This window comes from Alexandromys fortis, unplaced genomic scaffold, assembly GCF_014885135.2.
Source record: "Alexandromys fortis isolate MF-2015 unplaced genomic scaffold, M_Fortis_MF-2015_v1.1 scaffold_54, whole genome shotgun sequence".
Classification (NCBI taxonomy): Eukaryota; Metazoa; Chordata; class Mammalia; order Rodentia; family Cricetidae; genus Alexandromys; species Alexandromys fortis.
In genome coordinates, this window is record NW_026067958.1 from 4,539,863 (window position 1) to 4,556,735 (window position 16,873).

At 44.7% G+C, this 16,873-nt stretch overlaps 1 protein-coding gene across 17 annotated transcripts in view; it reads left to right on the top strand.

Annotated features, from left to right (window-relative positions):
* Positions 1–16,608, top strand: part of Kiaa1217 (KIAA1217 ortholog) — a 479,642-nt gene extending 463,034 nt beyond the window's left edge. For 10 of the 17 annotated variants that reach the window (XM_050152628.1, XM_050152633.1, XM_050152631.1 and 7 more), the window contains 8 exons: positions 1,225–1,408; positions 4,020–4,180; positions 4,734–4,901; positions 7,640–7,759; positions 11,709–11,786; positions 11,898–13,496; positions 13,979–14,101; positions 14,781–16,608. In XM_050152628.1, the coding sequence (XP_050008585.1) occupies positions 1,225–1,408; positions 4,020–4,180; positions 4,734–4,901; positions 7,640–7,759; positions 11,709–11,786; positions 11,898–13,496; positions 13,979–14,101; positions 14,781–15,278 (2,931 nt within the window). In that variant the 3' untranslated portion in view covers positions 15,279–16,608. Of the gene's footprint in view, positions 1–1,224; positions 1,409–4,019; positions 4,181–4,733; positions 4,902–7,639; positions 7,760–11,708; positions 11,787–11,897; positions 13,497–13,978 lie in introns of all 17 variants that reach the window. The other 7 variants (XM_050152641.1, XM_050152643.1, XM_050152642.1 and 4 more) reach the window with 4 other exon arrangements.
* The last annotated feature ends 265 nt before the right edge of the window (positions 16,609–16,873 follow it).

Genomic DNA, 16,873 nt, shown 5'->3' on the forward strand with positions numbered 1-16,873 from the left:
AACTTCCATAGCCACAGTCACATGGCCTCTAGACAAGGGGTAGTTTCCATTCCACATGCAGTGCCTGGATCCGTGTCACTTATATAAAAATTGCGGAGGAAGGGATGGGAGGTGGTGGGTGGAGTTTCGCTCTATCCCCAGCACTGGGGGCAGGGTGGGGTAGGGGTGGGGTGTGTGTATTTCCTTACTTAAAGGATGTCACCGTGACAACACTTTTATTTTATAAACATTTACTAAAAGCCTGGAAGACACAGTTGTCCGTAAGATGTGTGTATTTCATGATGTAGAAGGACACTTAGGCGCTGTGTCTGAAAACGCCCTGAGCATGGGTAGGGAGGCCCAGGGCCTTTCTGTCACCTGGGCCATGACAAATCAGGCAAGCGTTATTCTTTCACTGATTCTTTCTGTCTTATAGCCTTTGGGTCAGCAGTGAGGCAGGCTCAGCTGTTTCTGGCTCGCCAAGTCCATGCCAAGTGCTCGGTGCTGGGGAGGGAAAGCACGGGAGACTGATGGTGGTGGCGGTAGGCCTTCTGTTTGTTTAAAAGTCTTGACTGCATCTCTACCATGACACTTGACCACATTGGTCTAGAGCTAGCAGATAATCTAAAACAACACCCGCCCCATTTTATAAGAAAGAAAGGATAACCCAGAAGTCATATAGTGTCTTGAGCAGAATTAGAATTACATCAAAGGATTTTTTTAACTTAATTATTTTTTCAGCTAATGCATAAAAACATAAAATTGTACATATGAATAGAGTGCCTTATCATATTTCAATACATGAGTGGGGGATTGTAAAACCGGGACTTCGGTTCTTACTGTGGTTCTTAGGGAGTGTTTGTGTTTCTGTTGTTTGTTTAAACATTCCTTTTGCAATGAAAGTTGAATTTAGAAAACAAAGTAGAGTAGAAAACACCTTTGGAAGCAACATCCCTTCCCATTTTAATTTAGCATTGACAGAGTATATGGTGAGTGCCGAGTGATTGTCAAGAGGTAGATTTGAGCTTCCGAGATAGCTTTTCTGTGGATGAGTGTCGCAGAGGCTAAAGCAGCTCGATGGGTCTGGGCTGTGTGGTGATATAAGATGGCAGACAGCCTCAGATGGACCAGGGCATTATCAACACTTTAACTGTGCTGAACCCCTTTTGGCTCATTAGCATAAAATCTATAACCTAAGTCTTCTCTCTAGTTTTTAAACTAGCTGCAATTGTTATTTTCCTGCAGAAAGCAGAAAGGAAATGGGAAGAAAAAAGGCAAAATCTCGAACAATATAATGGGAAAGAGTTTGAGAAGCTGCTGGAAGAAGCTCAGGCCAACATCATGAAATCCATTCCTAACCTGGAGATGCCTCCAGCTTCCACCCCAGGGTCGAAGGCTGACGCCACTGGTGACAAGCAGGAGCTGTCCGGTAAGGGCCAGCCTACAGCAGGCCTTGCAGAGATGTGCGGGCTCCCTGGCCTCAGATCAGAGTTTATCACTCATATAGGCTTCTATGCAATGGCAGGACCATGTCTCACTTTCTGAGAATCTCCATGGCTCAGCAGGCCATCACTTGCCACCAAGCCTAACAACCTGAGTTCATGTAGTAGGAGAAGGGAGAATGAACTCCTGTCTTCTGACCTCCATGTGCAGGCCGTAGACAACACTACCACACATAAGCACAATGCAATCTCTCCACAAAAGAAATTTCCCGAGGAGGTCAAGATGCTGCAGGGGCCATTATTCTCCAAAGCTGACTTTTCTCCTCAGGGCCCTGGAGAGAATTTCCGACCCATCTCAATACATTTCTACCTTATATAATTGTCTTCTCCATTATTAATCTGTTCACAGTCTGTTGGTGTTTCATATAATTCTCATATTTTTGTTATTTATGGCACCACAAATATAGCACACATTTTGTAAAGATATGTCTCATTTTCACCTTTTACTTGCAGATTAAAAATTCCCAGTGGGCAGTGGTAGCACATGTCTTTAATCCCAGCACTTGGGAGGTAGAGGCAGGTGGATCTCTGATTTTGAGGATAGACAGGGCTACACAGAGAAACCCTGTCTCAAGAAACCAAAAGTAAATAAAAATTTCAAATTCCTGCATAAATTGTTCAGTTACCAGCATGAATATTTTTATTTAGTTCATTGCTATTTCCTACTTAAAAAACAAAACAAAATAACAAAAAATTACCAGAGATAGTTCACTAGTACACAGCTCACCCAGAATATGTAGCAGTCACCTGTAGCTGTAAGTGCTGATTTCTAGCAATGTGTGTGTGCGCGCGCGAGTGTGTCTCTGTGTGTGTGTGTGTTTGTCTCTCTATGTATCTGTGTGTAAGAAAGAGGGATTTTTAATGCATTTATAGATGCATAAAAACAAAAGTTTCCATACAAGGTATTATAAAACCTTCATAGGTGTATTACTAAACTACACAGGTAATGGATAGATAGGAAAAATTTGATGGAAAATTTGAACACCATAGCCTCAGTCATTGTTAAATAAAAATTATTCAGTAGATGTTTGTTCAAAATAGCAGGGAAAATTTTGTTCAAGAGTCTTGTAGTAAATGGGGCTGGAGAGATGGCTCAGTGGTTAAGAGAACTGCCTACTCTTCCAAATGTCCTGAGTTCAATTCCCAGCAACTACATGGTGGCTCACATCCATCTATAATAAGATCTGGTGCCCTCTTAAGGACACCAGACCTGGTCAGTCATCCTCATCAACTTAGACCATGAAACCCAATATAGACAGTTCAACACAACCACCATGTACGTGCTGCCCATGCATGCTTGCACGTTGCCAGGGCACGAATTTCATTTCAATTTTATTCTTGAAGTAAACGAGAGAGAAGTATCAGGCCTGGAGAGATCCTTGCTAAGCTGACAATAGGATTGTCCGATAAATCTAGGCTCCGTAGCCAGGCAGGGTCCAGTCAAGAAGGAGGCTGAAGGAACTTGACTAAAGTTGGGTCAAGGAAGGAGTCTATCCTCAGGGCACTGAGAAGACAGACCTCTATTTTCAGCCTTGGCAAACCCTGGACGGATGCTCTAAGTCAAGGCAGCCTTGAAGCCACACCCCTTTAGGAAGACTCATGACTTACCCAGGTTTTCATTACAACTCAAAGCAGAAACTGAAGAATCTCCTCAAAACAAGTCTCAGTTTCCCAGAAAAGCAAAATATACCCCTTGGAGTCCAAGCCAAGTCTATAGAGAGAATAAGAGAAAACTCTAGAAATCAGTTACGGGTTTTGGTTTGGTGAGTCTGTGGGTCTCAGGTAGAGAAAAAGCAGAAGCCAGGCTGCTAAATTAACCTTTGGGTGAGAAATGGCTTTCCTGAACAGGAGGTAGAGCTGAGAGATATCCATGTCCCCTAACAATGCTGTAAATTCTGATTTTTAATACTGTGTCCCTCACATTGCCAACAAGGCATCTTTCCTAACCCTTCACCATGACCCTTCTCCCCAGAGTTCCACGTTTTCTTTGTCTTTATTCTTTGTCCCCATTTCCTCTGCACCTCTCCCCTCTTTAGCTAGAGTCTATCCCCGTAGCTATGTAAATTCTTATTATTACTCTTTCAGGCTTGGACTGAGGCTTTGAAGCCTGGCAAAGGGTTTGAGACTTAACTTTAGTTTCCCAATTTTTTTCACTTTTCCAGTGCCCCTAAGTTTTTATATGTACCAAGAAATTCACTTAATAATAAATCCACTAGTTTGCATTGCATTCCCAATAAGCCGATGATTGTATATATGTTTATGTATCATTTCATTCCCAGAACACCCCAATGGAAGGTCTGTTGTAGTAGTATGTTGTATGTAGTTATGTAAGAGATGAGAGAACTGAGTTAGCAAAAAGGGAGGTCACATATGCCGGGGCTTTCTGTGAGTTCATTTCAGTCTGTTGTGAAGGCTGTCCCCTTAGTCATTGGTCTATGATGAGAATAGAGAGTTTTACGTTGTTATTATTATTGCGTCTGTATACACCAGATGCATCTTCAAAAGAGATTATCTTTGAAATGGCATAATCTTTTCCAGAAGATTCTCCAAATTCGGAGCAGGAATTGGACAAGCTAGGGGGAAAGTCACCCCCTCCTCCACCCCCACCCCCACGAAGAAGTTACCTTCCTGGGTCAGGACTCACCACCACAAGGTCCGGCGATGTGGTCTACACCAGCAGAAAGGAGACTGTGTCTAAGGTCTGATGGGTCGAGTCCTGGCAAACTGATTTCTAGGTGCAGACAGTTCTAGCTGGCCGAACATTAAAAATCAATTCAGTTCACCTAGATCTCCAGAAAGTGCGCCAGATGGAGACTGTCGGCCAGTGCTATTGGCCGAGCCTGGGCACCGTGGGGCAATATGAATGCATATCACCAGCTGCTTTCCCTGGTGGGGCATCATTAACCTAAAGTGGGGTGGGAAGAGACACAGTCTTACCTAGGTAGTGGATCAGCCGTCGTAGCTGCGGGTATCAGCATAAAACAGTGAGCTTAGCTTACACTTGGAAAGCCTTGTCCCTGTATTAAATGAAAAAGGACAATTTCCAATTGGAAATGCAATTTGGGGAGGGCCTTTTATAAATGTGGGGAATTTGCAGTTTTATAATTCTTCAAACCATTCACCAATGTGACAACTTATGTAAACAAACACAAGCTAAATGCAAGGAAATCAAGCAGCTTTTTGGCTGGAAGAGCAAGAGGAATTGAGAATCCATGTAGTCTGACCAGTGTATGTGGTTTGAATCCCCTCTAGGTGAGCAGTGAAGACCCTGGGCCAGTCCCACAGACTAGAGCTACAAAATGTCCCGCAGAGGAGCCAGCCTCAGCCTGGGCCCCGTCCTCACCACCAGTCCCGACCTCTTCCGCCAAGGATGAAGAGGAGGAAGAAGAAGAAGGAGACAAAATCATGGCAGAACTCCAGGTATGTAGCTGAGGTGACTTCTAGCATTGCCTCTCTGAGTTCTCATCTGGGCTTCTCAAGCCTTGGAGCCCACAGGTTTGTTACCTGTCGGGGCTGGTAAAGGGCGCTGGAGCTAGCATATACTAATTGTGCCTTTTAGTCCTGGCCTCCATTTTTCCAAGCTGAGAGCCAGCCACCTCTCTGGGCACCTGGAAGATGTGTAGGTAGAGACCATTTTCAAAGCAATTCTGTAAAGTTTACATAGCAAAATCAGTTGCAGACCTCCGTAGAGCTCTAAGTGATAAGAATAGTCTATTTTGCCCGGCGATGGTGGCGCACGCCTTTAATCCCAGCACTCGGGAGGCAGAGGCAGGCAGATCTCTGTGAGTTCAAGGCCAGCCTGGACTACAAGACCTAGTTCCAGGACAGGAACCAAAAGCTACGGAGAAACCCTGTCTCGAAAATCAAAAAAAAAAAAAAGAATATTCTATTTTTTTTCTATTTTCCTTGCCTATTGAGAGTATATTATTAGGGTTTTTGGTTTTGTTTCTGTTTTTCTTTTCTTTTTTTAAAGTATTTACTGGCACAGTTCTCTGCCAGGACTGAGAACAGATTGCAGGGTCTATACCCAAGGCCACGCCATGTCCCTGTCATGAATGTGACTCTTCCCTACCAGCATGTTCTGGGAACTCACCTCATTAGATACATACATAATTCCTAGACCAAATTCTGGATTTTTTTTTTTTTGACGTGCACTTTTTACGGACATTTTTGCTTCTGCGAGACTGGATCCTGTGTGGGGCTCCAAAACATGTCATCTTCTTGCCGCCCATGTGGTTGGTGCAGCCCAGGGAATCTAACTTCTTCATGTGGAATGGGGGAAACTTTATACCATGTCAGTTTTGTGATAGTGCATCTGCTCTGGTTTTCATCATATTCATGATAATAGCTGCCAAAATTGAGCTCCTTATAAGGAAAGTGGGTCTCCAGAGTGTTCCATTGGGTGGTGAACCCTTTGACTACTCGCCCAAGCTCACAGATTGTCCTAGGTCAAGCTCTCCACCAAGCAAACTCCATGTATTCTCACAGTGGTCAGAAACTTCCTGACAAGAAACAGATTTATAGTTAGTAACCATTAGACTTTTAAATGTTCCAATCTTAACACTCCAATAGAAATCATATATTTGTCATAGATACTTCTAGCTACCATTTGAGATGGCCTCCCCCATGTTTAGAGACCTATGTCTTCAGTGTCTTCTGTGCAGATCCCTTTCCAGGAGTAGGGTATCGGATACCTGGCTTCTTGCTCTATAAGTGACTAGTAATAACAGAGACTGAAATTCTCTAGCTCTGTCGGTCCAGTTAGTTTGCCTATGTGTGCTCTTGGCAGACCCCCGGCATGACAAGGAGACTCTTCAGTCCCCTCTAAGGGTAGTTTCCATTAAATAGAGCCCTGTGTTCAGGTGACCCGGCATCAGAAGAAAATTCAGGCTTGGAAATATAACTTCTAACAGCTCAAAGGACACAGTCTCAATCGGCAGCCTGTAGATAAGTCAGGCATATCTCAGACTAGCCAGGACTCACTGCTTAAGGAACAAACAGCACGGAGGGCAAAGATGACCAAAACAGAGACAGCAAGCAGTGAAGGCACAAGAGGGTCCCCGTTGTCAGTCAGCTATGTCCTGATGTTAGGACAGACGCTAGAATGCTCACTTGGCAAAGTCACAAATTCTTCTTTCTGCCTACTGAGGTGTTTCCAGACGTCAACATTTGACATAGAGAGAATAGTAGGCAATTATTTAAGATTATTCACTTCAGTAAGTTCTTTTTCATGCTAACTGCACATGAGAATGACTACAGCATTTGTGTGGAGAATGCCGTACACCCAGGCTCTTGTTTACTAGTTCTCTTGAGTGAGCCGGCTGCGCTGGCGCTCGGTTGTGCTGGCTGCTGGCTGCACAACCATGCTTAGCTCAGACCAAGCAGCAGTGAACTCCACAGTCACGGTGCCAAGAGACTCTCCCGATGTCCCCAACCCTGTCACCTGACAGAGAGAAGCAGTACTTCCGCTCTCTCTATGAACTAGTCTCCCTGGCCCTGCTCACATGAGCCAGCTGCGGGCCCACTCATATGTCCAGAGCTTGGCAGCTCCTTGGCCATTCAGGATCACGTGGTGCTAAAGGCGTTCGCTGCTTGGAAAGGAAGCCACACTGAGTGTGGGATTTGCGACTGTTTCAGAGATGAACGGGTGTGCATTCTTTCTTTCTAAGTTGAATATGTCTTGTGAGGTTTTCTTTCTATCATGTCAATAAAGCTGATAAGAAATGAAGACCATAAAGATCTTTTCATCTCTTCTTGATTTGTTCATGTATTTGCCAACATAAAAAGGTCAAGACGAAAAGCAACACTAAGTCACCTCAAGTGCATGTGAGAGCCTTTTCCCCCCTTGATGCGAGATCCCGAGCCGAGTTTCATGCCTGCAAGCATGCACCTCTCACTGAGCCGCACCTACAGCCCAAGGGTATTAACAGTTCCTAGGGCTCTGTCCATTTCATCTTTATAAGGATTTTTTTGTTGTTGTTTAGAGCTCAGCCAGGGGCCAACTTGAAGACTTCTGCAATACAGGATTTCAGGATGCTGCCTCCTAGCAGGAACCTGCATGCAGGACCAGGGTTGGGAACCCTGTGTCTTTGGATTCCTGCCTCTTTTCTGCTCCATACACCTGGACCCCTGTTAACCTCAGTATTTTAATTCCTTAGGCATTCCAGAAGTGTTCCTTTATGGATGTAAATCCAAACAGTCATGCTGAGCAGTCCCGAGCTGACAGCCACCTTAAAGACACTAGGCCAGGCGCCACAGTCCCAGCCAAGGAGAAGAAGGTAACACATGGCAGCTGTGAACTTTCCACACAGTCAGACAGCCCTGCCCTGCTCTGCTACTAACACGCACTCTTGCCCTTGACCTCTCGCACGCGGCCTTCCTGTTTTGCTCTCTCCCTTGTCTTTTGAAACTAACAGAGAAACAGGTTTACAGTGAGATTAGAAATATCTGACTTGTTTCCAAAGTCAGAATTGTTCCCTGTGAGCACCACACAGTAGCCATTTGCAAAAGCAAGACAATAGCGTCCCCAAATAGAGAATGTAAACCTTCCAAGTGCTTCGGTCCAGCTCGTTAGAAACAACAACAACAAAAACCAAAAATAAATAACTAAGTAAATGCAACTTTTTTTCTCATTTCCAACCTATCTCATGAAAGTTTAGACTCATAGAAGCATACCTGTATACACACTGAAGTATGCCAAACGGGATCCTTACAAATTATTGCCAATTTTGAGGTATATTTTTTAAAATGAGTAAGTGCAGTTTTAACGCTAAAATAATATACTTGTGACTTCGAAGAGGCATCCAGGGTGTGTAGCAAAGCATGATCCCTGCTGAAGAGAACACTGGCGGCACCGAGGTCAACTACAGTGTGTGAAGCTGAATCCAGAGCACCTGGGGTTTGGGGACTCAGAGACTTCTCGTGTTAATTAAGGACAAAAAGGTGAACCAACCTGAGTCCTAACATTTCCCACCGGAAAACAGATATTTCAGGAATCAGGGACACCACTTAATTCTCAATAAAGAGAAACAATAGTAAGAGAAAAGCTGCAGGGTGGCCTACTGTACCTACCCCACATGGACTCCTTAGCTCCTATATAGGCAGACTCAGTGAGGTAAAGTATCAGACCACAGAGGGAAAAATCTAAGTCTTCAGGGAACCTGCTCGGCTCTGGCCTGCCGCCGTCACAGAGCCCGAGTGTGAAGTGATCTGCCGGTAGACAGATGAAACCGTCAGCAGGCAGAGGATGTCTTACATACCTAGAGGTTGTTAGACAATGACAGGCAAAGCTGTCTCACACAGAAAAGTAAACCCATAATATCAGCCCAGAAACAGGTTGCTTGTTCATTCCGTGTGAGTAATTTTCCTATACAGCTTTATTACTACTAACTTGTAGAAGGCCCCTGGCAGGGCCTGGTATGTTGTGTTTGGACCAATGTGAACATTCTAGAACACTAACTGGAAACTTCATACCTCCCAAAGGTCCCCTGATAACCACAGTGTCATTGCAGACTTTTCTAATTGGCTCTGATATTGCCTGCAGTTCTTGCTTGAAGTTTGAAGTCCATGCCTGATGATAGCTCTGATTGGAAGCAAGTTGCTATGGGAACACCAGTGGTCACTGTTGAGTGCCCAACACTGGGTTTGTTTGTAGGTCAGGCACTCATTTTGGATCATTAAACTCAATAGGTGAATCACTTCGTACCCCGCCCCCAGTTTGTCATTATTAACCTCTTTGTGGCCTATTCGCCTCCCATTCCATAACTTAAATGTCTTTCTCCATTGTTTTCCTCCTGCCCTCATGAAGCTCCAGCCTGGTCCTTCACACGGCTTCTAGTGACTGGGTCTCTCTTCTGCTTATTATCCATAACAAGGGGCTTGCTTCCCCAGCCATCCCTGCCGTATAAATCCTGGGGCTTAGAAGCAAATACTAAAGAGGGTGGTTGCCGTTCGTGCAAAATTGTGACCATCCATGCCTGAGAAGTCACTGTCAGTTTCTAGGACAGCTGTGACCAAGTTTTCCTGAAGCCCATGTGCTTGCTCTGATGAATCTATTCCTTTTTTTTTTCTAGCCCATTGATAAAATGCAATTATCTGTGCGAAATCTGAATTACTCTTCAACTCAGCTACCTAAATTGTATTCAAATATACACATTACAGAACGAGACTGGAAATATTTAGCAGTAGACATGGCAGATGCCAGCCCTGCCCCTCTGCCCTCCTCTCCCACCCCCAGTAAATGGGCGTGGCAGGGGACTTGAGCTTACACACACCCAGTCCTGTCTTATTGGGAGTAAACTTACCTGGATGCATGTTTGGAACTGAAAGGTTGGGCTGGATCGTCATTTAATATTCTCCTTAAAATCTTTTATGTGCTACATTAGTTGCTTTATAATCTGAATTTAAAATCCCACAGAAAAACATACATTCTATTGCAGCAGCAGTACTGCCCCGTCTGGGGACCCACATGGGGAGCAGGCACGTAAACTGGTGGTGACTGGCGGTGGGCCCACCTCGTTCCTTGTCTTTAATGGTGTTCCATGTGGTTAATGCTGACTTTGTTGTTTGTATTGTTTGTGCTATCCCTTGAATGCGTGTGACTATTCCTTCCTCTCATAACCAGAGCAGTAGTGTTAACTGTGGCACAGCCTGGGTTACTGTGCTTTGTGATATTGTCAGCGCTTTAAACAAACGACCATCACTGGGATTGTATTTCACCTTGTGACAGACATCACGGCCTCTTGGTATTCTTCAGCTAGAAGGGCCAGCAGCAGCACCCTGAGAGGAGAACAGATCCTACTATTAGGGATGCACAGGGCCTGGGACTATTCTTCCAGTCAGGCTAGAAGAACACAATGCCCTGAGATGAAATGCTCTGATTACCAGGACTCTCACTGCTGTTGGGTCCTTCAATCCTGCGTCTTAGTGGGACTGAGACGCCCATGAGCATCTTTACATCTTCAAATAGAGAGAACAAAAGCTGCATCAGCTACCATCTTGGCCTCAGATGCCTGCACTAATTTTTCTCCCTGATTATGGCCATGTACCATGTAGCATAACGTTTTGGCGAGCAATGGATCATATCTACAGTGGTGACCCAATGAAGTCATAACTGGTGTCAGTCACCTGCATCACACAGTTGTGCTGAGGTGGTTTATGGTGGTCTAAACAGGTCTACTTGATGCTGATGTATGAAAGAGACAGTTGCCTCTCCTGCCTGATGGGATAAGGATAATAAAAGCTGTCACTGGCGTATGTAATATTCTAAACTCTGCATTGGTGTCTCAGAGTAGACTTCTAGTTACATGAAAGCCAAAAGTCACCATAGCACAATTACCTGTGCTACATGGGCAGCAGCTTTATGTGCTGGTTTGTTGAATCTGTTGAGAGCATCCTGAGGCCACACACAGTGGTAGCCTACACATCTGGTGAGTGTAAGGGTACACTAAAATGTTTGCACAACATAATCACTCCATGACTCAATTGTCAGGACATGTCCCTGTCATTGAGAACTGCAAACTGTGGAGTATTAGCACTGCAAATTTAGATGTAATCGTAGTGGCTGTTATTAATTTGAAGGTTATCTGAATACACTAATAACCTATAAAGATATTTTCAATCTATCACTGGAGCGTGGAAGAATTTTTTTTTTTTAATCCCAGAGTATGACAACCAACCCAAACAGAACTCCTTATGGGATGATTTCCATAAAAGAGTTGGAAGGGACATTTTTAAAACTCTGCTCCTGTTCCTCAGTTTATAGATATAGCAAAACCAAAACTTTCAAGTATGGAGACGTGAAATAAAGGATGTATCCAAAGTCACGTCATTAAGAGGCAGTTGTATCTCAGAATCCTAGTCTCTGCTTGGCCCACGCCCTCCAGTGTGCTTCTTACAATTCTGGTACTAGATTCTGCTAAGATCACAGACAGTGAGGAGTTAAAAAGAGAGTTGGTAATGGCTGCATTTATTCTCTTACCTGCTCCCCACAAAACTGGAAACCCTTGAATGTTCCACTAATGTAGACTTTGATCTTGTGCGAGCACAGGGCAGTTTTGAAGGTTGGAGAACAAAGCAGCCCCAGATAAACAGCTGCAGGGTTCGGGTTGGTGTGTAACACACGTGCTTGGGCCACACGCATGTTTGGAAAGGTAACTAAACGATAGTGATAGTCCACTGTGGGCGCATGTGGTTTGTGGAGTAACGTGTCCTACACTATCCTACCAGAATTTGGAATTTTTCCATGAAGATGTACGAAAATCTGATGTTGAATGTGAAAATGGCCCCCAAGTGGAATCTCAAAAGGTGAGTGTCTGCATCTGGGTTCCAACTGATGCCATGCAATTTAATTACCTACCCTTGCAGACCCTTTTCTGATTAATGTGTGTGGTTTCCTTTCTCCACTTTGCCTCTCAGGTTACTGCAGGGGCTCTGAGACCTAGTGGCCCTCCCAAGTGGGAAAAACCAATGGTGACTAGTATGCCTGACACATCAAGAACACCAGAAAGTAGAGGTGACACCTTCATGGAGGAGAATTCCACACCCAATAAGAATGTATTCAGAGACAGTAGAGAGTATTCCCAGAAAAATGTGGCTAAGGTCAATTTTAATTTCACTGGCATGAATTCATTAGAAGGTGAAATCCACAAAGGGCCTAAGGTCTCGGGACCACAGTGCGCTGTTCCTGACACCGAGAATCAGAAGGCGAACTATGGAAAGGCAAAAGAGACAGGCCAACCAGGACAGGAAAATACAGATAAGAGTCACATTCCTCCACTGACTAGATCAACAGAATTAAGTATTCATGATGTCAAAGCACAAGATCATGACATGCTCATGACCGATCTTGGACAAGTTGTCCTGAGATCCAAGGTGGGTAGGCACGCTAATACGAACACTAATGAAGACGGAGAATCGACTCCCAGTTCTCCCAGTGAGGAACACCCAACCACTGATAACATCGCCTTCATGATCACCAAAACCGCTGTCCAGGTTCTGTCCAGTGGGGAGGTCCATGACATTGTGAGTCAAAAAGGACAAGATGTGCAGACGGTCAATATTGATGCAAGAAAAGAGGCTACCTCTCAGCAAGAAGGGACTGAAGGCGAAGAGCCAGTCGTGTGCCTAGACAAGAAGCCAGTCATCATCATTTTTGATGAACCCATGGACATCCGATCCGCATATAAGAGACTTTCCACCATCTTTGAGGAATGTGATGAGGAATTAGAGAGAATGATGACAGAGGAAAAGATAGAGGAGGAGGAAGAGGAAGAAAACGGAGACACTGGAGTTCCACCCACCTCCCACACATCTCCTGAGCAGATTGACTCAGGAAGTGGTAGGAGGGGACAGAAGGCAGAGACACAATCACAACCCCACTCCACCTCAGCAGAGACACAGACTCCAGGAGGGCAGGAAGTTCATAAAGCTGAGCAGAGAAAACTTAGCGCAGAAGATTCTCCAAACTCGGGACGCAAGTGTGACGTGACTGACGACCAGTTTGAGAGCCCCAAGAAAAAATTTAAATTCAAATTTCCTAAAAAGCAGCTTGCTGCTCTTACTCAGGCAATCCGCACAGGAACTAAGACGGGAAAGAAGACTCTGCAGGTGGTGGTCTATGAGGAAGAGGAAGAGGATGGCACTTTGAAACAGCACAAAGAAGCCAAGAGGTTTGAAATCAACCGGTCACAGCCCGAAGATGCCCTGAAAACCATGACCAGGAGACAAGAGCAGCTCAGTCTTGAAGGCACATCTCCGACTTCAAGGACGGATGAAATTAGGAAAAATACGTACAGAACTCTGGACAGCCTGGAGCAGACCATAAGGCAACTTGAAAACACAATCAGCGAAATGAGCCCCAGGGCCCTAGTTGATACCCCATGTTCTTCCAACCGAGATTGTGGTGCAAGCTCGCCCCACATAGCCCAAGAGGTCTCTCCCCGGGCCTTGCTAGTTCTGGATGAAGTGTCCCCTGCCCCAGAGCCCCCCACGTCCATATCTTCAGCTTCACGTAAGGTATATTGGTCTGTGGAAAGTGGAAAAATCCAGCTGCTTCTTAAGCCTGTCATAATCACAGTAGCAAACGGTGTCTTGTGATTTAATCGCTTCCTTTCAGGTGGCTCGCGTTTTTTTTGTCTATTCGTCATGTACCCGTCTTTCCTCCCTTCTCCATCGCCTTCCAAAAACAACCGGCAACTAGGTGTCTAACAGCTAATCAATTCTGTTTGTGCCTCTGTTGCTGATTGGTGTTGGGTCCGTATCAGGAAGCGGGGTCAGCCGTGTGCTGTTGGTACTCACATTAAAATCCAGTTGATTGGTAGTGAGCTGTTGATTCTGTTTGATTCTTCTGATTAACCCAGTTGGTGTCTCCTGGGTCTGTCCTGCATGTAGGGCGCTAGCTTTTCCCTTGAACTTCTCTGCACCTAGAGGGACAGTCTCAGTAACAATCTGCTCACCTTCTTCTCTTTGTCTCCCCTCCCTCACCGGTCCTTCCACAGGGCTCCAGTGCCACCCCACAGACAAGCCGGATGCCAGTCCCCATGAGTTCTAAGAACAGACCCGGAAGCCTGGATAAAACCAGCAAACAGTCCAAACTGCAGGATCCCCGCCAATATCGTCAGGTAGTTTTACCTTAAACCAAATTTTGGATGGACGCTGTTGCAATTAAGAAGCCAGTTGCTGACTTAGTTTATACCAAATACCGTGTTTTCTTTGTGAGATATCATTTATGTAGACATTCTGGATCTGGGGGCATGAGAAAAAGATCTAAAAAGGACTGTGTTAAACTTTCACCACACTCTTGCATGCCTACAATAAAACATCTCTTCCTCTGTGACTCCAGACCTTAACTGTTAACACATGGTGCCAGGCCAGTGGCGGTTTCTTTGGTGAATGTAGTACTTATCAAACCTCTTGGGAAGCAGAGACAAACCAGCCTGTCATTGGTCTGCTCTTACGTCACCGCTACTAACATCTGTGTTGACGGCTTTAAAGTCACATTAACACCCCCACATTAAAAGCACATTCACGCTTCCCACCCCAACACCAATCCCCATGCATGGCCAACCCAACCCGTGACGTGTGGTCTCCCTTTCTGCCACTTCCATTCCTTCTTCGCTCTGTGCATGGGGTGGTTTCTGCCAGGTCCAGATAAGCACAAAGCGTAGCTCAGGCCGCGACTGACTGAACCTTGTTTTTCTTGTGCTGAATGGTTCTCTGAAGGGCTGTGTTGCCAGGCCCTGTGTGTTGATGGTGTTGCCAGCTTTCTGACCGCGTGTCTCCCGCCATCTTTGTTTGCAGGCTAATGGAAGTGCTAAGAAAGCTGGTGGGGATTGTAAGCCTACTTCCCCCTCCCTCCCTGCTTCTAAGATCCCAGCCCTTTCTCCCAGCTCTGGGAAAAGCAGTTCTCTACCCTCCGCTAGTGGTGACAGCTCTAACCTCCCCAGTGCACCTGCTACTAAACCATCGATTGCTTCTACCCCTCTCAGCCCCCAAGCAGGACGGCCCACTCACTCCACCTCCCTCATCCCCTCTGTCTCTAATGGCTCCTTAAAGTTTCAGAGCCCGCCTCACACAGGTAAAGGCCATCACCTTTCATTTGCACTGCAGACTCAAAATGGCCGAGCCGCCCCTACTTCCTCCTCCTCCTCATCCCCTCCCTCCCCTGCCTCCCCCACTTCCCTGAATCAAGGTGCCAGGGGCGTCAGGACCATCCATACTCCTAGCCTCGCCAGCTACAAAGCACAGAACGGAAGTTCAAGCAAAGCCACCCCGTCCACAGCAAAAGAAACTTCTTAAAGGCCAGATCCTATTAGGCACGAGGTGGAATCCCATCCTTGTTTCTAAATTTTTAGCCAGTCTGGAACAACTGTTTCCACAAGAGAATGTACCATATTGCTGTACTGTCCAAGGCTTCATGCAAAGTGTGTGCTAAACACTGAGTTAGTTCCTAGGTTGCAGTCAAGCCTGTTTTCCCCACTCTGTTGCTGTTGTAATTTCATAGTGACGACTGTCTAGATTCAGTACCTGTTCAATGAAGAAAGCATGTGCTGTTAACCAAGAGAGTACGGCGCGAGCCAGGAGACCATGAGACGGGCTGTACTGTGCATGTAAAACATGTATGATTCCAGAGTTTCAGTATGTTTTGTATAAAAATATTTTTCATTACGGAGACTAAAGGTGAACAGAGAGATACACAAGTGTGACTATATAAATTGTAAAGCATATATTATGATATTTTCTTTTATTTTAGTGTTATTTAGCTTTATTACAGATTTCTATTTTTGTCAAAAGCTTCACGGTTCCTTTCAAGATCTTTTTTGCCAAAAACATTTTTGATACTACAGCATTGTACATTTGAAAGTAGCATGCTAGACTCTAAGCCAGTGCGCTTGCGCACAGCCCGTAGGATGACATTCAGCAAACTCTTGCACTGCCATCGGAAGGATGGACGACAACTTGCTAGCCCAAGCAGGTGTGCTTTCTTTTTCTTTGCCTTCTTTTTATTTTCTTCTTCCTTTTTTCTTAAAAAAAATATATTATTATTCTTTAGTGGTTTTTTTTTGTTGCAGTATCTTAACCCCTTTTTATGTTTCCCTAGACCTGGTAACCCACACTATTACATTGTGGATTTTAAAACGTAAACACTTCTGTACGGTTCTGTACACTGAGGAGATTTTGTAAATATATAAATATAAACAGACATCAAAATACTGTATGTGACCGCACATGGAGTAGTTTTCCTACACCAAAGTTAATTTTTATGCATGCTTTGGAGTCTATGTTGGGATGGGCGGAAATGGCACTGCCCATCCATTTTTAAAAGCTACAAGTTTGCACAGCTCGAGTGGTTTTGTAAATAACTGTATTTGTATAACACAGCCATGTAACATACAGAACTGTAAGCAGAGACCTTGCAAAACTAAATAAAGGGCTGCATGCTTAGTATTTTTTGTACCTTGTCATTGTAACTAACTACTTCCTAGTCAAAGAGCATGTAAGTATTGCCTCAGGGTCTCAGCTTTGAGGGTGTTCTGAGTAACGTGTAGCCACGTTTAAGTATACAGCGGTGCTTCTCCGAAAGCTCGGAGTAGCTAAGGACGAGTTCCTAATAAATTAATTGACAGTGTGGTTGTCTGAACTTCATTTGCGGCCTCACTTTTCCCCTGGACACAAGTTTGCGTACTCATTCATCAGAGGGGGTTTTTGCTGCTTTCTTGATTTTTTTTCTCTCAATTTCTAGTAAAAGTAAAAAGAAGATGCCTTTATCACTTGGTTCAAACAGGGTGTGTGTGTGTGTGTGTGTGTGTGTGTGTGTGTGTGTGTAATTGTTTTTTCTTCAATTCCCAATTTTGAAGTTTTTTAAATTGTTATTTTATGTATATGGATATACA